General features: G+C 40.3%; 1 protein-coding gene across 3 annotated transcripts in view; it reads left to right on the forward strand.

The window, feature by feature from the left end:
- The window catches only part of ckap5 (cytoskeleton associated protein 5), a 28568-nt gene extending 13827 nt beyond the window's left edge, over positions 1-14741 (forward strand). The window contains exons 25-45 of one of the 3 annotated variants that reach the window (XM_023347110.1): positions 60-183; positions 274-344; positions 1174-1284; positions 1627-1749; positions 2614-2763; positions 2853-3056; positions 3436-3571; positions 3704-3897; positions 3987-4159; positions 5587-5610; positions 8368-8532; positions 8618-8738; positions 9942-10121; positions 10199-10386; positions 11149-11224; positions 11294-11482; positions 11566-11703; positions 13074-13157; positions 13244-13403; positions 13510-13631; positions 13877-14741. In XM_023347110.1, the coding sequence (XP_023202878.1) occupies positions 60-183; positions 274-344; positions 1174-1284; positions 1627-1749; positions 2614-2763; positions 2853-3056; positions 3436-3571; positions 3704-3897; positions 3987-4159; positions 5587-5610; positions 8368-8532; positions 8618-8738; positions 9942-10121; positions 10199-10386; positions 11149-11224; positions 11294-11482; positions 11566-11703; positions 13074-13157; positions 13244-13403; positions 13510-13631; positions 13877-14131 (2988 nt within the window). In that variant the 3' untranslated portion in view covers positions 14132-14741. The remainder of the gene's footprint in view (positions 1-59; positions 184-273; positions 345-1173; positions 1285-1626; positions 1750-2613; positions 2764-2852; positions 3057-3435; positions 3572-3703; positions 3898-3986; positions 4160-5586; positions 5611-8367; positions 8533-8617; positions 8739-9941; positions 10122-10198; positions 10387-11148; positions 11225-11293; positions 11483-11565; positions 11704-13073; positions 13158-13243; positions 13404-13509; positions 13632-13876) is intronic. The other 2 variants (XM_014472165.2, XM_023347124.1) reach the window with 2 other exon arrangements.
- Positions 14742-21861: the final 7120 nt, after the last annotated feature.

The following is a 21861-nucleotide window of genomic DNA, read 5'->3' on the forward strand; positions in this document are numbered from 1 at the left end:
TGGTCCCAGTGTTTGATTGAGACTGTTGGTTCCAACTTGGTTTGTTTCTCTCTCCTCAGCCTGCCTCTAAGGATCAGGTGGTAGCCATGTTGGAAAAGGCCAGAGCAGTGATGCCGGCTAAACCTGCGGCGCCGACCAAAACGGGAGGAAAAGGTTCTGCAGAGCAGAGCAGAGCTCCTTCAGGTGAGCTCACAGACATTCAAGGATAATTTGGGACAACCCAAACTTAAACAAGATTTAGATAATTCAGATGTTTGCTTGTTGTATGTGCAGCTTCCAGGGCCAGCGAGGATTTCACTGATAAACCTGAAGCCAAGAAAGTCAGAGGAGGAGCTGCCAAGAAGGTACATCTGTTTGGATCAGGGCTGCAGCTAATTATTATTTTAGTAATTGATTTAATGAGATTTTAAAAAATTGCCACATTCTGCAAATTTTTCAATTAACTACATAAACAAATCTATTCCTTTTTTGGATAGGAAAATGTATATTTTGTTGCCTAAAATACAATGACAGCAAATTTTTTTAGTGGATGTTTGATCATTTGTAACAAAGGATGCAGCTGAAAATACTTCAAATATCAACATGTGAAAAGTTTGGCTCCTTCTGCTTAACATCAGTATAATGGAGGGTTTGTTTTTCTCCCCATTAACTTATAATTAGAAAAAGGCGCTTAATTGAAAGAGTGTTTTTTTTTTTGTTTGTGTGTACAAAATATGAACTGAGTGAAGCTTTAATCTGTTTATATTCTCTACCCTGAACTCAAGATTTTCTATTCTTGAGTCTTCTATTCCAAATGTATATATTTTTGTTAAGTATTAGCTTAATTACAGCTGAATATTTCAAGAAACTGGCCGTTTTTGAGTCCGTATACGCCAATTAATGATTAATCGATTACTAAATTAGTTGACGATTATTTCAGTAATGGATTAATTAATTCCAGATAAGATGAATTACTTTTTAAAGTAATCATCCAATTAATAAAAAATGTTTTTCTCATTTATTTATTTGATGAAAGAACAGAGTCTCTTCAGTCCTTTTCATTAGTCTTTAAGTTTTGAATATTTAGTCACTTTGTTGTTTTTTTTGCCCTTCTCCCCTCATGTTATTTGTTTTGGTCGTGTTCTCTCCATGAAGTTTGTTTTGTGATGTTTTTATTTATTTTCACTCACCCAGCCTCCCTCTCCCACGGAGGAAGCTCCTCCTCCCTCCAAGGAGAAGGAGTGTAATGGTAGCAAAAAGCCGCCCGTCAAAGGGAAGGCTGCTGCTGCTGCTGGCGGCCAACAGGTAGTTGAATGCGGGCGTCTGGATCATCCCACTCTTTCCTGAATGCTGTCGGCTTGGCAGATAGTTAACCTCCGCCTGGCTTCTCTCAGTCTAACTCTGCGTCTTCAGTCACTAACGCAGCCTCAGAGCGTTCACTCAGCTGTGGAAACGACAAACTTTGTGTGACGGCTTTCTAGTATTAATGTCTCTGTTAACCTGCACAGAAATCTTTCCGCCATAACTCTCCTGGTAGCTCTGGTTTCTTCTTTCCCTCACTTTTCTGTCCAGTTCTCATTAAAACTTTGTTTTAGAAAACTTCTCGCTTCTGTTCGCTCACTGCTTCTGTCCGTTTGCGTCAATCAGGGTGCAGCTGGTAAGAAACCCGCCACTAAAGGCCTGAAGGATGAGGAGGATAAGTCTGGGCCGATCTTTGTCTTGGTCCCCAACGCCAAGGAGCAGAGGATGAAAGAGGAGAAGCAGCTGAAGGTATCTACAGCTGCTGACTTTTTGTAATTTATCAATGTTTTTAGGAAGCAAACCTTCTTTTTATATAAATTCAAATTACAAAACAGGAGCAGCTGAGTGTTTGTAAACAAAATGTTTAAATCCAACCAGTCGAGTGTTTGCATGACTAAAATCAGCTAACCTTAGTGAAAATATTAATTTACCTTTAGTAGAATTAACACAATATGCATATCTCAGACGTAACTAATGCTGCCATCAGGCTTTCTATTCCTGGAATGACAGATGTTGTTAAAAGTAATTAAAAAAACCTTGTTGGAAATTTATCTTTTTAAATATATTTTTTTTCCAGTTGATGGGTAAATTACTCAATACCCGGTGACTGTTTATCCTATCATTATTGCAATATTTACCATAAATATCAAATATTACGTCTTTACTTAAATCTCTGCTTTGGCAACCGAGAGAAAATCATTTAAAATTCTTTTTCTGTGGTTTTTGACTCGTTCTGATTATATTTTAGTTTTCCTTTTGAGTTGGTACTTAAAACGTTTTGCTTAAAACACGTTTGTTCGTCATCCGGTGGGTAGAGAATCCAGAAATTTTACTCGAGTAGTAATGGTGATACTTTATAATAAAATTACTAAAAAGTTATAAGTACAGTTTAGTAAAAGTACTCACCCTGAACCTCAAGAGGGATTCAAGTAAAATTAAGTAGTTGCCACCAAAATCTGTAAACTATCTGAAGCAGAAAGTTTAGGGTAGCACATTTAGCTCAAGTCTTTAGTCAAGAGTTGGGAATTCTGGATAACTTGAGTCTCAGGTTAGCCCCGCCAGGTGGTCTGACTGAAATCAGTGACGATCTAACGCTGAACCTCTGGGCTCCAGATTCTGAAGTGGAACTTCATCACCCCTCGGGACGAATACGTGGAGCAGCTGAAAACTCAGATGGCCGCCTGTTTCGCCAAGTGGCTGCTGGATGAGATGTTTCACTTCGACTTTCAGCGACAAGTGAAGGCCATCGGGGTCATGATCGAGGTAGGAGGCTGCCGGAGCCGCGGCTGCTGTGAACCGGGTTCTGACCACCAGGTTCTGTTTCTAACTGATGGTCTGTCTCTGGCTGACAGAGGCTGAACACCGAGAGCGAAGCAACCATCAGCTGCCTGGACCTGATCCTCAAGTGGATCACGCTCCGCTTCTTTGAAACCAACACCACCATCCTGATGAAAGTGCTGGAGTATCTGAAGCTGCTGTTCACTATGCTGAACAGGGAGAACTACCACCTGACGGAGTATGAAGCCAACTCCTTCGTCCCCTACCTCATACTGAAGGTACACACACACACACACACCATCAGTCAGGAGTTTAATAAACAGGGTAAATATTGGCATGAAAATTCATAACACCTGGAATATATTAGCAGACAACTGTTGCGCTCCACAGTCCTTTGTGATATGAGTTTTCCTCTCACTGATATTCTGATCCATTCATCCATCCATTTCCTTACACCCTTTTCCTTAGTGGGGACGGGTGCTGGTGCCCATCTCCAGCGAGACATTTCTCACTGGAGAGGCCGGGTCACCCTGGACGGGTCACTAGTCCATCGCATATTCTGATTATATTCTCGCTTGTTTGTAGTTTTTGTGCTCATGGTTGCCGTTAACAGCTCAGCTTGCCATTTAGAGTGAGATGATCATTGCTTTCCTTCAGGTCGGAGAGTCGAAGGATGTGGTTCGTAAAGATGTCCGGGTCATCCTCGGCATGCTGTGCAAAGTTTATCCTGCTTCCAAGCTCTTCCCTTTCCTCATGGAGGGAACCAAGTCCAAGAACTCCAAGCAGAGAGCTGGTAGGATAGTCCAAGTAGAGATTTTCCAAAAATTCAATCTGTACAGATCGCCTTGACATAAACATGAAGCACAGGTCAGCCTACCTTTAGTTATGTTTGCTCCTTCATGCTGAATGTTTTTGGTTTCCTCAGAGTGTTTGGAGGAGTTGGGCTGTCTGATTGAGGGCTACGGGATGAACGTGTGCCAGCCGACTCCGGCCAAATCCCTGAAGGAAATCGCCGTCCACATCGGAGACAGAGACACGTCCGTCCGAAACGCTGCCCTGAACACGGTGGTGGCCGTCTACAACGTCTGCGGGGAACAGGTCTACAAACTCATCGGAAATGTAAGAGACAAAAAGAAAAACAACCAAAGTTTGGAGCTGGAAATTCCCTCTGCAAAATCAGAGACTCATTTTATTTGGATTTTTTCCAGCTGTCAGAGAAAGACATGAGCATGCTGGAGGAGCGGATCAAGCGATCGGCGAAGAAGACGCCTGCGGCTCCGGCAAAGCAGAGCACCGCCGAGAAGACGCAGCGGGAACAGCCGACGAACCCCAACGCTACCTTCCTCCGCAAGCCAGCACAGGAAGACCCCGGAAAGCTCAAGTAGGTCTCCGCTTTTTACTGGAAACCAGTAAAACAAGCTCCAGTTATGAACGAAAATATAAAGTTTAAGATGCTTTACAAACTGTCGCACACTGACATGAATCAGCTCAAAATAACTGACCACAAAATTATCAATATCTTATCAAATTTCTTCCTTTAACTAGTAGAAACTGAGTAAATATATGGACCACAGCAGTTTTATTCATATTTATCATACATTCATATCACAATAGTGTTTAAATTATTATTGAAGGTACTCAATATGGACTCCGTCTGGGGGAAAACAAGGCAAAGTAAAAGTTTCCTTAAATAGATCAATCTGTCCACTGTCGCCCCCTGCAGGTTTGTTTTTGTAGCGCAGTTAGCATCAACGAATTAAGTTTCTCATAATTCACTCTAGTGGTAATTTATAAACTTATTGACAGCGACATGGTAAAGGGTTGCCAAGTGTCGGGGGAAACTAAAACATTATATTGACATTTAATAAAGGAACAAACCCTTTATTAAACAAATAAATTATTAAATTATTATTATTAAACAAAGTGTCGTAACTTCTCTGCTTTTATCATTTAAATCTGGATTCAGTGTTTTAAGGCCTTAAAGTTTGCATATTTTATGTTGGAGGTGAATTATTGACATTATACAGCTCTGGAAAAAATTAAGAGAAATTAAAATGATCAGTTTCTGGTTTTACTTTTCACGGGTATGTTTGAATAAAATGAACATTGTTTTTTTATTCTATGAACTACTGACAACATGGGTCTGAAACTCCAAACAAAACTTTAATATTTATTTGCAGAAAATGAGAAATGGCCAAAATAATGAAAAAGATGCAGAGCTTTCAGACCTCGAATAATTCAAAGAAAACGAGTTCATGTTAATTTAGAAACAGCAACACTAATGTTTTAACTCAGGAAGAGTTCAGAAACCAATATTTGGTGGAATAACCAGGAGGTTTTCAGTGGTCTCATTCATTCATTTTTTCAGAGCTGTATATTTTTTTCTATTTTGCGATCTCTAGTCTTTGCAACCTAAAACTAGAAATTAAAGTATTTAAGAGATGATGGTTAGAACTAAGTGATAAGGAGCCTGACTTTCTTGTTGCGTCCTTCATAAATATATCCATGTGTTTCTCTCTGATGTCTGTTTAAATGTTTGTGTGTGAGACTTTCTGACCTTTCCGGCCGTTTTCTCACCAGCATGCTGACCGTTCCTCTTTTACCCGTCTGTGTTTAAATGTTTGCCAACATCTGATCTGTCCTCGTCCTCATCCTGGTTTCTGAGCCGCTGCATGCTGGGTTGCTCTCGCAGTCACACATCAGTTCAGTGAGTCTGTGAAACCAGCCTGCTTCTGGTCGTTTCTGTCTCCTAACCCTTCATCTTTCTTCCTGTGTGATCTGCTCCGCCTGCCTTCCTTTCCGGAGCAGAATAATGTATCGCACGTATAGGATGTGAGTACAACTCCTCCTCCTGTTTTCTGTGTCGTCACTGTAAATTCACCCTAATGCTCGTCATAAACCAGCCCAACAACCAAAACCCTGCTGTGGCTTTGAGTCCTGGTGAAGCACCGCACTAACTCAGCTCTCACTTTCACTCATTCCTCCTCTTCCTCACTTGCCTGTTTGTGTTTGAGAGAACCTGAGATCAGACCGGCTGCTTGGCGTCCAGGAGATTATTCCCAGTGGGTTTGTTGTGATTCTGGTTTCTGTGAGTGTTTATAAAGCAGCAAAAGTGGAAAACAATGTTAATTCTTACTAATGGATAATTTGATCCAGATTCTGCAGGCTGTTTGCAAACATTTATTTCAGCATTTTTCATCAAATTAGATGAAGATGTGAAGGAAATATTGATTCAGGAGGATTAATTTTGCTCCTTTGCAGCCATAATGTTTACTATTAGTGACTGTCAAACAAAGCCGCTGAGCACCTGAATAGGTGAATCACTATTGACGCGCCAGCTGATCAAAACTTAAATCCAAGTTAAGATGATTTTATTTTCCTCAATATCATCAAAAAAAATCCAAGGCAGAACATCAGTGGATAACAGACGTCCGTGTCCAAAAGCAGCATTAAAAACGGATCCGCATGTTTTAAACAGTGAACAAAGATAACAAGACATTCAAGCTTAAAGCGGTCAGCAAAAAGTAGACCCCCCCCATCACCCACTCACTATAGTCACCAGGTGAGCAACAGGTGGTCTACCATCACTACTAACATCAGGTGATCCAGCGTAGCGCCTACCCACAACACTTAACTCCATCTGCAACGTTGAGCCGGGTTCCTCGGCCGGGATGTTGGGAGGAGTTTATCTTATCGGCTGCCTGATTTTAAAAACTGCAGGAGCAAAATGAAAACCTGAACCTGATGCTTTCATAAGTTTCAGAACCATTTGTGGCACCCGACATCAATTCAAGAAGCCCAGGCGTCTCAATCAGACGGACGCCGTTTCGAATTTTGAACGTTGAATTTTTAAACGTTTTTGTCTTTCATTAGTAATATTTGTTCTTTTCTGTTGCTTTTTGCTTTTTCAGGGTTTTTTTTCTTTTAGTTTTTTTTTTATAAATATGTGGCTCTTATTTTTGCTGTGAGACAAACATCCTGCAACATCTACTAAAATACCAGATATGGGTGGATTTATTCATTACAGTTGGGAAAACACAACTTCTTTGTTTTCCCAAAATGAAAACAAAATGTTTTCATTTTGTCTTAAATGTCTTAATTTAAACTTTTAAATTTAAAACATTTTTCATAAAAAAAAAAAAAGATTTTTAAATGTAATTTTAAAAAAATTAATTGGAGAAATAATTAGAAAACTGCATTTTTTTTGTTGTTTTTAAGCTATGAAAAATATCTATGGGAATCTGATTCCATTGTTTCATTGAAATATTGCTTGTTTAAATTTATTGCTGAAGAGAAAAAAGTATAAAGCACAATAATATTTTTTGATCTTAAATCATAAATACCTTCCAGTCTCTGAGCTGCGCCTGAACAGACTCTGATGTCAAAGACCACATGTAACAACTGCTGACTTGGCAGATCAATTACTCTACTTGTTTTCTGAAAGTTGAGATAAAAACTGGAAACTCCTGAAGTCATTTAATTTCATCTAATGTCCTAAGCTTGTTTGGGTTTTTGCCCTTTAACTTTGTGCAAAACGGCGTCATTAACGTCCCGTTTCACCTCCTTCACCCTCTGGTTCTGTTCATCACTGTTATCCTTCACTTCCTGTGTTTAGATGAGCTAAAAGGGTTAAATGGTTCGTCTCAAGCAAACGATGCTCACGATGGTCTGTTGTGCTGCAGATCGTCACTTTGTCAAAAAAAAAAAAAGACAAGACAGAATCATTTTGAATAGATTTGAGTTTAGATTTTTATGACGGATTGTCCTTAATCTAGAAAACGCTTCACAGCTGCTTGTATCCATGTTCCCTCTGTGGTCTCTGTAGCTCATGAACTCCTGTGATCGGTTCGGCCATGTTGTTTTGTGAGGTCAGTGCTGCGAAGCTCCAGTTCAGACGGACCGCTCCAACCTCAACATCGGCATCAACAACGACCTTTCCAACTAAATTCACCATGAAATGTGACTTTTAAAATGTGTAAAATTTATGGTTTCCACTCAGACTTGAAGTGGTTAAAATTTCCAGAAAAGGAAATTTAAAGTTTTAGAAAGAGAGACATGCTTTGATGCTCTTACAGCTTCGCTGTCGTCGTGGCTGTCATTACAAATGCACCGATATCCCACTAAAAAAACACTTTAGCAATCGCAGTGTTTCTACTGAATAAGAATCACAATTAAAATCACATGAATAAGTTTGTTTACCCTCCAAGTCATTAACAAGACGTGGTTCCATAATCTTCCTGTCTTCGTTGCCTTTTCTGCAAGCTGCTGGAGCCCATCATGATCACTTTCACTCGTGTGAAGTGAAAAGTGTTTTTTATTGGGGGGGTTTTATGCGGCAGACAAAAACGCTTCATTCTAGCTCAACAAATCTGTTTTTATAAATTGGCCCGTTTGCATTAAACTAATTTGTTTTAGGAATTTCAATTTGCACGGTTTGGGATCATTTATGTCAAATATCGCCCAACTCTGTTCATCTTGGATGCCAGAACTGTAAATATCTGAGGTAACTCAGTATGGAAGTCCAGACTGGAGCTAGAAGCACTGATCTCTACCCAGTAGAACTGACTGGTTTCTCCGCTGTCCGTCCAGTCAGTCCCGGCAGAACGCGCACAGCGACCATCCCTCCATCCCCAAAGAGTTCCAGCTGGACCTGGACATGATAGAGCAGGACCAGCGGAGCGTGTGTGAGCTGCCGGACCTGGTTCAGCACCAGCTGGATGAGCTGCTGGAGCCCGTCATGATCCCGGAACCGAAGTAAACGCACCGCTGTCCCCGAACAGAACCGGTCTGACTCCGGTCAACCAGAAACGGCCTTAACGTTCCTGTGTTTCCCTCCAAGGATCCGCTCCATCTCGCCACACTTTGACGACCTTCACAGCAGCACCGCCTCCACAATCAACTTCGTCATCTCTCAGGTGGCGAGCGGCGACATCGGCACCAGCATCCAGGCGCTGGCTCAGGTCCGGTCCACTTCCACAAACCGCTCTACATCACTTCTTTCTTCCACGTCTCTTTGAAAACTTCATGGTGAAATTCAGGCTTTTATTCTGAAAAATAAACACAAACCACTAGCACTGAGATGATAAAGTGACTATTGAAATAAACCAATATAGTAATCGATTAATTAACTAAAAGAACACAGAGCAGTAATTAAGCCAAGATGGTAGAAAATTGGTATAGTTTGCAGATGAGTTGGAAAATAAAAATAACTTCTTTTATCTGTTAATATTTTCTACCCAGAACTGAACTGGCTTCTCCTGGTTCAAATTCTGTACAAAACAATTTCCCATTTAGCACATTCTGCTGTCTAATTGTTAACTAATCAAAAAATAATCAGCTGATCAGCCCTACACTGTATTGATAAGTTAACCAAAAATAGTTGATTGATGAAAGTATTTTAAATTTTTATTTTTGCTGCAAATGATTCATTGAAGGAATCCTGTTTCATTTAGGAAATAAAATGTTTATTTCCTATTTAAAAAGGAATTAGATTATTTGTTGATTTGCATCTTCCAATGTATTTCTAATATTGTATATAGATCTAAGTGGTTACATTTAAAATCTGAGAATCTGCCTATTTATTTTTTCACCTGATTTAGTCATCAGAATAATCAAAAGAATAATCACTAAAATAATAATCAGTTGCAGCCTATATAAACAATTTATTCTTCTGGAAGAATTGGTGTGAAAAAGTCCTTTTTATAAATAAAATTCTGGAAAAGTGTTGGTAGTAAATGTTTCAGTCTTACTCTAAACATTCAACATTTAGAGCAACACTCTTCCAACTCCAAGATGTACTGTCGAATAATTGTGAATCTATTTGCAGCCATTTTTATTTACCTGAGTAAAGGTTGAGTTGGGGGCGTGGCCAGCAGCAGCTTATCGGGATTTAAAGTGACAGAACCCTAAAACGACTCATTCTGAAAGGAGCTGAAAATGGTCAGAACAGATCAGACTAAAAATTAAAAGATGCAAAAAATTAAAAGATGTTGAATATTATTAGAAAATTATTTAGTCCTGAGCAGTATTCACTGAATGCAGAGACAGCTATTTATTCATATCTTCACTTTATTCATGAGTTTTTAAAATGCATTCTTCTGCCTTTGAGGACATTTATAATCTCGAAAATGAGTTTGACCTTTCTCGTGACCTTCTCCTCTCAGATTGACGAGGTTCTGCGTCAGGAGGACAAGGCCGATGTCATGTCGGGTCACATCGACCAGCTACTCATCGCCACCATCATGCAGCTGCGCCTCATCAACAGCACGCACCTCGCAGACGACCGCGTGGACAAGAAGGACCTCATCAAACTGTACAGCTGCATCATGGGAAACATGATGTCTGTGAGTGAGCGCACGGAGCGACGCCCTGCGGCTCAACGACCCGCAGGTGGCCTCTGACCTCTTTCTCCTTCCCTCAGCTGTTCTCCATGGAGACGCTGGCCCGCGAGGCGTCAATTGGCGTGCTGAAGGACCTGATGCACAGCCTGATCACGCTGATGCTGGACAGCCGAGTGGAGGACGTGGAGGACGGGACGCAGGTCATCCGCTCAGTCAACCTGCTGGTGATCCGAGTTCTGGAGCACTCGGACCAGACCAACATATTCAGGTCGGTAGAAACGGATCTGTCTCTCTGACTAGGTCAGAACTCTGCAGCCTTTACATTTTATATCTCTGTGTGTGTGTGTGCTGCTTCTAAGAACCACCCAGCTCTTTTTGGCAATAAGTTCATGTTTTTTGGTGTCTGGAAAATGAACCATTTCAAAAACCTCCTAAATGTGACAGTCAACTGGCGCTGCAACGTTACCTGGCAAACAAGCTGAGCTCCAGCACGTTTGGTCAGCTGGTTTTACTGCTGTGTGCACTGTACAATGGCTGCTGGAAAAGACAAGTGCTTTATTGTTGACTTACCGTCCAGAAACCAGTTTCTTGTTTGTTGTTCAGGAGGCTCCACTTCTGCTTTTCAAAGATGTATGGTTGTATAATTGTGCATCTGTTTGTTCATGTGCGAGTGTAAACATTGAGTTTAGGGCGTGATTTCAAAGAGACAGAACCATAAAATAGCTTAACTCTCGTTATCTAAGTGATTTTGTGCAAAAATGTAATGAAAATGTTTTGTATAGACCTTTCCTAAACTGGTCAGGGCGGCATGATGGATCACCTTTAAGGTATAGTTTGTGTTTGGACTATTAATGGGGAGTTATAAACGTTTTTAGTGGAGTTTGAGGAGTATGCATATTTTAGCTCTTTGTGATACCGGGGCTCGACTGCACTTGGGTTTAGCCGAAGTTATTAAGAGCCACTAAAGGTCCAAACCCATTACAGCGAGTTGCAGACCTCCAGTTTGACCCGTTTCTTCCTGTTTCCACAGCGCTCTACTGGTTCTGCTTCAAGACACGCTGGTCTCCAACGCCGGGTCTCTTAAAGTATCTGAACTGGTGATGAAGGTGAGCGCCGGTACCACTTCAGACCCAGCTCAGTCAGTCCAGTCCGCTCTAACCGTTTATCCTCTTCAGTGTCTGTGGAGGATGATCCGCTTCCTGCCAGAGAATATCAACAGCCTGAACCTGGACCGGATCCTGCTGGACGTCCACAACTTCATGAAGGTTTTCCCGAAAGAGAAGCTGAAGCAGCTGAAGACGGACGTTCCTCACCGGACCCTGAAGACCCTCTGCCACACGCTCTGCAAGCTCACCGGGGTCAAGGTAACCAGAGGTCACAGACCCGGGGGGAGACGTGTTATTCCTGCAGGTGTCGTTTTGGTCATTCTTGGCGTGTTTCTGGGCAGATTCTGGACCACCTGTCCATGATAGAAAATCGGAACGAGTCGGAGTTGGAGGCCTACCTGAGGCGAGTTGTCAAGCACTCGGGGAACCTGTCGGGAACGAAGAGCGACCGCGGCAACGAGAAGAGCGCCCTCGGGACGGTGAGCGACAAACTTCAGAGGCAGTCAGAGCTGAAGGCCTGATCTGTCCCTCTGGTCCTCAGATTCTACTTCCTGTTTTCCTCCATTTCTGAAAGTTCTTCCCACAGATTTAGAAAAGATTCACTAAAGTTGTGAAGTATGAAGAATTTAGCATGAAATGTAAAATAAATACCTAGTGACAGAGCTGGCCGATAAATCGATTTTTGAAGATTTAATGTTTGGATTTTATTTAATGCATTCCTTGGGTTTCCATAGTTCAGTGATGTCAGTGCGCCCAGAGCCGCCATTCTGTTTTACAGCTTTTATTTATTTGGACTTTAAGTCAACTACAATGAAACATCAGGGCCATGCTATGATTTATTAAATTTTTTATTGCGAGAAAGTCAGTTGTACTACAATAATAATAAAAGAAATTATACTAAGAGACTAAAGTAGCATTTTTATAAGAAATCCTACATGAAAAATAACTTTAAATGAGGAACATTGAACATTTTGTGAAGTCATGCTCTGGTATAGCGTTTAAAGATAAAGTGTCAATACTTGAGACATGGGAGTTTATTTTAACTAATTTCTGAATATTGATTTTAAAAGTCCTTAAAATCAATATTCAAAATTGCTCCAATTTTATAGGTGAAAAAAATCTGTACTTTTTATTATCAACTTAAAACAATCCATTTCTTGCTGAAAAGTTCATTGGAAGTTAGTTTTGTTATTTCAAGTGTAATGAGATATTTACACTAGAAACTAGACTAAAGTACTTGGTAAGATTTAGTGTTTTAGCAGTGAGACGATATTTGCTGATATTAAAAAACTGGATGGAACCAGATGTGAGACGTGGATCCAAACTGAAACCAGCATCAAAGTTTCTTCAATTCAAAAACATTTGATTCGTCCCAAAGGGAAGCAAAATGAGGTCGTTACTCGGGTCTTCAGACCCGTCGGTGATGCAGAAAGAATCTCCTGTAACAGTCAGAGTTGCTGCGTATCGGAATAGGCCTCTGACTGAAGACTGTTTCTGTATGACTGTCTCAGTTTCCAGGCAGCAGAGACGATATTCGATTCAGAAATTCTTTGATTCCAAAGGGGAATTAAATATTCCTCACTAGCATTTCCTGGATGACATCATCAGTTCAGACATGCTACTTTCTGTAGCATGTCTGATTAAAGATAATTATTCACACTTAATCTTTATTTAATTGAGAAAACAGTTAAAATGTGGGGTTTTAGATCCATCAGACCCAGGATCGACTAGTCCATAACTCAGGTTCTGGAGATAATTAGGCTTTTAGATTCTGTCCGATTCTGTCTGGACGTTTTACCCTGCAGAGGTTAAAATCTGCTGAATAACTGTGATGTCTGCCGTGCTGCAGGACGATCGCATGTCCAAGGCGAAGGTCAGCGACATCCTGTCCGAGATCTTCAAGAAGATCGGCTCCAAGGAGAACACTAAAGAGGTCCGGTTCTGCTCTGGCTCTGCCTCGTTGACCTTTGACTCCAGAGTTGATTGGTTGTTAATCTGAGGAAACCGTTTCCCTCCCAGGGCCTGACCGAGCTCTACGAGTACAAGCAGAAGTACTCTGACGCCGACCTGGAGCCGTTCCTCAGAAACACGTCACAGTTCTTCCAGAGCTACGTGGAGCGAGGCCTGCGGGTCATCGAGTCGGAGCGGGAGGGAAAACCTCGGATCCAGAGCTCCTCAGGTTTTTCTTGGTTTTGTAAATCTGCCAGCCTGGTGTGTGTGTGTGTGTGTGTGTGTGTGTGTGTGTGTGTGTGTGTGTGTGTTAACGTCGCTGTGTGTGTTTGCAGTGATTCCTCAGCACAACGTGGAGTCCAGCCTCAGCAGCAGCAACGAAGAGCTGAAACCCGCCGTTTACTACGAAAGGCTGAAGATCCTCCGGCAGAGACAAGGCCTGGAAAACACGACCAGGGTGAGTCCAAACATCCGCCGCCTGGTTCTGGTTCTGGTTCCATGATGCTGCTGGAAAAATTACCCATTTTTTAAAAATTTTATAGCATTTTCTCTCAGTTTGGAAAAAGTGGAAATTTAATAGGAAAAAAAACATGGAAATGACCATTTAAAAATAAATAAATGTATAAGTTTTTTTTTGTTTCGCTTTTTTTAACTGTGAAATTGCTCGGTCGCCATGGTAACCGCTCCCCTCTGACGGCGCAGGCTCTCAGCAGCGAGGACGAGCCTCCGCAGCGGCCGGCCATCTCCTCCCTGCTGTCCTCCAAGCCGTCTGTGGCCTCGTCCACCGACATGCTCCACAGCAAGCTGTCGCAGCTGAAGGAGTCCCGGGAGCTGTACCAGCAGGAGCACAACGCGCGCTCCGGATCGCCGACCCGCGCCCGCGCCGCCTCGCCCGCCACCGCCAACCTGGACGACCTGAAGAAGCGTCTGGAGCGGATCAAGAGCAAACGGCAGTGAGGCGGTTCGTCCGCTACCCATACTCCTTCTCCCCGCTCCCAATGCACGGACAGGAGGAAGGCCGCGGCCTCCTCATCCTCACACGCAGCCTGACTCCGCCCACTGTGCCTGTGTGATGAAAACATTAAAGCAACACATTCAGAAACCCTGCAGCTGCTTCCGGCTGTCTGTGTTATGACGCTGACCTTTCTCTAAAACATCATCCGGCTGTAAATATCTAATCTACTCCTCACAGCGCCCTCTGCAGGTGGGTTTAGGTCGCATCAGGCTGTAGATAATTCTAGTTCTCATAAGCTCATCTGTTCAGCAGCTGGAGCTGGTTCTGGTTCTGATTCCGGTTCCGACCCGCTCGGTTCTCCTCCGTCGTTGTGGCTTGAAGAGCATGGCATGTCTGTGGCTGTTTTTATGTTGGTGTAAATAGTTTGTTTTAATAAAACTGCAGTTTTCCCTGCATCACCTGTCAGGTGAGCCTCTCTCTCACCTGTTCAGCGACGGGATCAGTAACCCGGTTTTTGTATTTAACTCAAACGTCCAAACTGCAGTCATCTTTGTTGCCGTCATTGTATAATCCATTGTTGAAAACATCAATAAAAATCTTTTTTTAACAACATTTTATGGCGTTTTTATTCTTCTGTTGAAAAGCTTAATTAAAAGCTCAGACTGTAAAACATTTAAAATCCAGTTAGTTTCCGTTTGCAGCTCTAGAAAATGCTGCAAAATATAAACCAAAGTTTGTTTGTTTTTAATCAGGCTGTCCAGCCTTGGTCTTAAAATCATGTATCTAAAATATAAAAACACATTTTGCCTGTAAATTTTTACTCGGGTCTCCTGAAGTGGCAGTTTAGCTAAATGTTTTTTTAAAATTTGTATATTTGCAACTTTTAATCTTTATAAAATTGTATTATATTTTGAGGTTGAAAGAGAGTTTTTTACAATATGCCAATATTTTTATCCTATTAATCGATTGGTAAAATAATCATTAGTTGCAGCACTAGATGCCTGGATAGTTTGGGTTTGATTCATTTGCTTGAATCATTCCAGCTGCTCATTCAGGGGAAAAGAGGTGTAAAACTACCAGGTAATAATGCTGAGATCCAGGTTGGTTGCAGTTTGCAATGTCACCACTTGATGTCGCCAAACGTCACAGCCAACCATTGGAGCGCTCAGGAAAAAACTAGGTTAATTTCTTGAGACATTTATCACTGATCGCTTTTAATGTATTTTTTTTAACATTTTGGTTTCCGTTTTATCTTCGTATGTGCATTCTTTCGTGATATTTTATATTATAATTAAATTCTTTATTCCTTAATATTCAGTTGTAAATGTTTTTCACTCTAAAAAGCAGCCTCATTCCTCTGGTTTCTCATTCCAGTTTTATAGGCTGGCAACGTTTTCTTTTCAGAAAAATCTGTTTCTGATGGCACACCAGACAAGAAAACTCTCAAACTTCAAAATTCTGGGTTTGTTGTAATTTCTCACATTATTAACTCGGATATCCTGAGTAGAATCTGGCAGCTTTAATCGACTCTGTTCACAACATACATCATTTAAAATGAATAAAAACGGTTTTTAATTCAGCTATGGTAAAGAAAAATTGATGCAATCTGATGCATTTTTTTTTCTTCTTTCACTGAAGTTACTCGGTTGATAGTATCCAGAAATTTTACTCACATAAGAGTAATGCTTCACATTAAAATTACTCAAGGAAAAAGTACAACATGAATAAATTGTGACAAAATGTAATATTGTCGGGGGAAAACTACAAGCCACGAAGAAGACTACTTCCTGTTGTCTTCTTCGTGGTTTTCGCCAGTAGTATCTGTTGATCACGTGACTTTTGTGATGGGGGCGGGGGAGTGTTTCCATTACATTTTTGCTAAACACATCGGCTGAAAAACCACCTCATCCCAGTGCAACAACTTTTTATCGAAAACTTTGAGTTTTTTCCCCCCAAAATTGTGCTTCCATTAAGAGAATTTATTTTTCATAATTTCAATTTGCGCAATTCTGCAGCCACTGCCATTACGGTAAAAGCGGGACGTTGGACTGTTGCTCTGGTTTTAAAGCCGTCGGGTTGTTTCCAACCAAACTAAGTAGAAATCCATTTAGTAGAAGATTTGTTCTGATTCTGTCTGTTGCTGATTGATTATGAATAAAATATCAAAATTACCCGGAAACAAACCACTAAACAACCCGTTAGCTAAATTTAAGCTAATGTTAATGCTAACTAGCCTCCAGGTGGGTTAGCTAAATTTAAGCTAATGCTAACTAGCCTCCAGGCGGGTTCGGAGCTCTGACTGAGGTCAGCGGGTTAGTGGCAGCTGAGCCCGTCCAGATTCTGTCCGAATTCCTTTAACGTGACATAATGCTGAACTCTGGACTCAAAAGAAGCTTCATCTGGATCTCCAATCCTGCCAAACGACTGAGAGCAGCGGTGAAGTAGCACTTGAGGACCTCGACCACACACCCGGCCCTCTGTCGGGAAACCTCCAAAAGCCGCTTTTCTTGCGCCTCTTCCACCATTTTCAGGTTTCCCCCCCTAATCTCCTGATCAAATGTGCCAAACGCTCCCCAAAGGATCCAAACGGATGAGAATCAGCGAAGAGAATGGCGTCATTAGGAGGCCTTTGGTTTGCAGAGGAGCCGCATTGTTTGAGCAGCTGAACGTTTGAGAAGATGAACGGAATTCCAGCGACGAGACATGAGCTTCAAGTGCTGTTATAAAAGATTAATGCAAAGGTTTGGAAGCACACACGGCAGTTACCGTTTATTCTGAAAAGAATCTCATTTTGGGATCAGATTCATGCGTTTGTTGTGGGCAGAACTGAATGAGGCGAAAGGATTTCTGTGTTTTTGTCTGCAGATTTTGGATCAGCAGAGACAGAAACGTACTAGAATCAGACTAAAACGCAACAGTGTTGCAGTCAAATCAGCTGGGAAATTAACAAAAATAATAAGCAAGTTAAAAACAACACAAGTTCGGGATGATAAAACTTAAGACACTGAAAATAAAAACAAGACAGTAAAACGATCTAAATAATGACATAAGAAAGCAAAATCTGACTATTAGACTGAGAGGAAAATATACAAAATACAAAAAGAAGTTTAAGAATTGGGAAACAGTTCAATGTTAAGAAAGGCAAAAAAAAAAAAAAATAAATAAAGATACCATTAGGTGAATGTGACAAAATAAAAGCAAACTATATGTCAAATAATAGATATTGATGCTGGTTAAATGTCACATTACATTTGATGGTTTTTGAAACAGCTCATTTTCCAGACACCAAAATGCATTAACTACATGCAAAAAACAATCAAATTTTATTTATTTTTTTGAGTGCTTGGATGCTTTCAGAAGCAGTCGACCTGCAAAGGGAAGTAAAAACATGCAAAAAGTGACTTTCCTCTTTAAAATGTAGGGAGTGATCGTAAAAAGTCATCAGAAAAATGAATACTCAAGTAAAATACAGAAACAATATAAACTCTACTAGCTAAAATTGGGTTGCTAGGCAATGGGCTGGGCTTCACTTGGGTTGCTAGGCGACAGGCCGTGCCTGCTGATTTGTGACATTGCATTCCAAAGATTTAGACACCAAAAACATGAACTTATTGACATAAAAAAAAAACCCTGGGTGTTTTCTTTTTTTTACTGGTTTGGCTGTTTTTGAGTTGAGACCCAAACGGACAAACAAAAACATAAAAAATATGAATTTTGGACAATAGTTCCCCTTAAACTGACTGGTTAGAGCTGTTGGTACATTTAATACGTTTGCTTTATGTTGTTTATGCATATTGTACCATCTTTGAGTGTGTGGCCGCCTCCTGCTCATTATTTATTCTCCGTCTCTGTTTGATTGGCAGTCGGCCGGCCCTCCTGGCTGGGAGCTGCGGCCGACTGACCAGTGCCATATGGACTCCTTTATGCACGCACGCTGACCAGGACACACACTGGTGGCTCCAGGACAGCACTCTTTAACCCGTTTAACACGCTGCGACAAAAGGTTTGGACCCCCATGTATGCAGCGTGGAATTTAACCAGCTCTCTGCGTCACACTGGGGCTCCGATTGTCTGAAAACAGAAATGTGATTTAACTTTTCCTCCCTGCTAGCCTGGAGTTCATGTGAAGATCATGAAAGAAATCATAAAAGCCCAACAGGAAGACATAAATGAGTTTTAAAGTCATAATTATTAGATATAAAGTCATAATTTTGACTTTCAAATTCTCAGTTATGAGATTCAGTCATAATTTTGAGATACAAAATTATAATTTCCACTTTCAGAGTCATAATTTTGACTTTCAAGATCATAACTAAGAGATGATAATTCATAATTTTGACTTTAAAAGTTACAATTATGAGTTTCAGTCATAGTAATGACATAAAAAGTCATAATTTTGACATACAAAGTTATAATGTCTACTTTCAGTCATAATTGTGAGCTGTAATGTACTTTTGGACTCATAATTATGGGATTCAGTTATAATGATGATATCATGTCATAGTTTCGACTTTCAAAGTCACAAATAAGAGATTTTGTCATAATTAGGGGATTAGTAAATATCTCATAATCATGACTTTGAGATTCAAAGTCATGATTATGAGACTGTAGAAAATCAGTGACTTTTTTTTCTCATAATTATGACTTTAAAACTCTTAATTATGTCTTCCTGTGTTTTTTTTTTTCTTTCATGGCGGAAATGTGCTTCATAAATTCACTCACATTTTTATATTTAACCTAAACTTAACTTTGTGCAATAAAGTTGATTTATCGTAACAGAGCAAGCAACAATGACACTGGAGCCAAGTTGAGTCAGCAAATGTTTTTTTTGACAGTGCAGGAATCTTACTTCAGTGTGTAATAGAGAACGTTGTCTTGATTTTACCAACCAAAGAGTTTTTTTTTTCCTTCTGCTGTTCAGCCATGATAAGTTTCTGCATCAGTTTCAGCTTTCTGTCAGAGTTTTGTATTTTTTATCAGCTTATTAGCAGCATGAACGAGTGAAAATAAAAATGTTTCTGCACATAAACCTGAATACAATCAGGAGGATCAGAGAAAAGCTTTAATAAAGTGCCAGAAAGTTCTTCAGTTTTCAGATTTTTCTGCGAGTTTAGATTAAAAACCATAAACCAATTTTGATTCTCATCAAAGTGCCACATTTCTTGAAAACAAAACTTTCTGCTTTAGATGCATCAGAGATGCCACGGCTGACATTGTGGTTTTTTTCTGTCTTTTCTCTGAGATGTGCACCGTCCTTCCTCCTTCCTTCCTCCTCCTCCTCCCTCTCTGCCCAGCTGAATACCCACTAAAGGTAATTAGATCATAATGACCTCGCAGCATCCATATAAAACCTGATTATCCACGCCACCGTCTGCCTAATGAGCTGAAAAACTGCTGTGTGAGTGTGTGTCAGTGTGTGTGTGAAATGTCTGTATTTTGCTCCTTTCGTCACAGCTCTGTGTGGCATCTCAACACTCACACCGACCCTGGAAACAGAAACCAGGAGCTGCAGGACGAGGGACCGGGACAGAGCGTCGAAACGTCCTGATTGTCCTAAAAGAGACCAAACAAAATGAAGGCAACAAAATCCAACTGATTTAACCACACTGCAAAAACACACAGCTTTACCAAGTAGCACCAGATTGTGGCTGTGGTAACAAAACAATCGAACTGTGAGTATTGTTCTCGAACTTTTACAAAGCAAACTAGCCAAGTCCTTAAAATATTACAATTAAATGTTAAACAATTTAAAATCTTTTAATTTATGTATGCTGGAACCATTCAATCAAATTTAGCAGCAATGATAATTCCAATAAACAAATGTTACATTTATGTATCTGTATTAAAATAGTAGCATTTATTGGCCCCTGAAGCCCTGGGGGCCCTTATGGAGCTGCTGACTTAATTTGGATTAAACAGAAGTGCAAATAACTGATATTCATTCTAATTGTATCTTTGATTAGTTGTTTCTAAGACTAGTTGTGGGTTTAAATAGTGTTTCACTGGCAATGTTTTCCCATAACATAAAATAACCCAGTAATATTTTTACATTTCCTGTCAAGTTAACACAGGGGTGTGAAACTCCAGACCTCCAGGGCCGCAGTCCTGCAGTTTTTAGATGTGCCACAGGTACAAAACACTGGAATGAAATGGTTTAATTACCTCCTCCTGGTGTAGATCAGTTCTCCAGAACCTTAATGACCTAATTATTCTGTTCAGGTGGTGCAGCAGAGGCACATCTAAACGTTGCAGGGCAGCGGCCCTCGAGGACTGGAGTTTGAGACCCCTGGCTTAACATCTTTTAATACAAAAACACGCTGTTGGACCGCCTCGGCGCCCCAACCACCGGGCTTAGAAACCCTGTACTAAAATATTTCCACCAAATACTTGGAAAGATTTTATGTTTTTGCAGTGTTGTTGTTCAGTTTTGAAATTAAAATACTGTATTTTCAGAAATATTTTTTGTGCTACTTGAAAACTAAAGTGACTCTTGGATGAAATGACGGCAGATCTCGACCCATTTGAGTTTGACACGTTTGAGCGTTGCGTACCTGCTCCCTGCTCCGAAGCTGATTTAGCTTTAATTCTCTGTGGAAACGCACTTCCACCTCCTGACTCCTCCTCCTCCCCTCTGCGATAAAGAACTGCCTGTCCTGGCCTCGTGAATCTGTTCAGTGTGTGAATGATAGACTAACCCTTTTTTGAATGATAGACTCCCAGGGGTCACACTGCAGCCCCGAGGGCCCATTGTTGCTGCCCCTCTGCAGCCCCTCTCAGCTGCACTTGACGGCGCTTTGCTGCGATGTGTGTTTGCTCTCAGGTAGAAAAGCAGCCGATCGCTCGTTGCCCTCCACTTCGCCTCACTGCTTCTTTTATAGCGGCTCAAATTGGGCCTCAAAAGAGGCTGGATACTCAAACCCAACGGCAACAAACTCCCACTAGATGTGGGATGAGAGCAAAAATATTTGCAAATTCAAGCAGAAACTTTACCGCTTGAAATAAAAGCACCTGAAGAAAAAACGTCAATTTATTTGTAGAGAGAACATTTTTAGATCAAGAAAAAAAACTAAACCAGAAAAATTTTAAATAAAAAAATGGGGAAATCTAAATGCATTTAAAATAAGTTAAAAAAAAAAGCTTAAGAATAAATAAATGTTTTAGAAAATGCAGATAAACGTGTTGCTAAAAAGAAAAAATAAAATCTCAAGAGCATTTCTAGCACATAAACAGCAACAAAAATGCAAAAAAGTAACATTTTGTCACGTCAAACAAATTAAAAATAACATTTCAAAACACAAATAAGTGAAAAAGACGGAAAACCTCAATATTTTACAAAAATACACAAAAGGCACAATAAAAAACTGAGCCATGCAGATCAAATAAAATCAAGAGACAATATTTAGAAATATATATTTTAGAAGAGAAATAAAAAATGAATGTGAAAAACTATAAAACAGAACAACTAATAAAGATAATTTAAAAATGGTTAGAAAATAAAAACAGAAAAAATATTGTTGAAAATCGACACCATAAAATAAGGAATAGAAAAAAACTATAAACAAAATAAAATGGAAAAATATTTTTGCTTCGTTCTTTTAGAAATTAATACCAAAATAACAACAAACAAGAGAAAAACAGGAATAAAACATTTTAATGCAACCAAAAAACAAACAAACCCAACAGCAACTATTAAATGTAATTTTATTTAACATTTTGGCTGTAATATTTAATT

This window comes from Xiphophorus maculatus, chromosome 2, assembly GCF_002775205.1.
Source record: "Xiphophorus maculatus strain JP 163 A chromosome 2, X_maculatus-5.0-male, whole genome shotgun sequence".
Classification (NCBI taxonomy): Eukaryota; Metazoa; Chordata; class Actinopteri; order Cyprinodontiformes; family Poeciliidae; genus Xiphophorus; species Xiphophorus maculatus.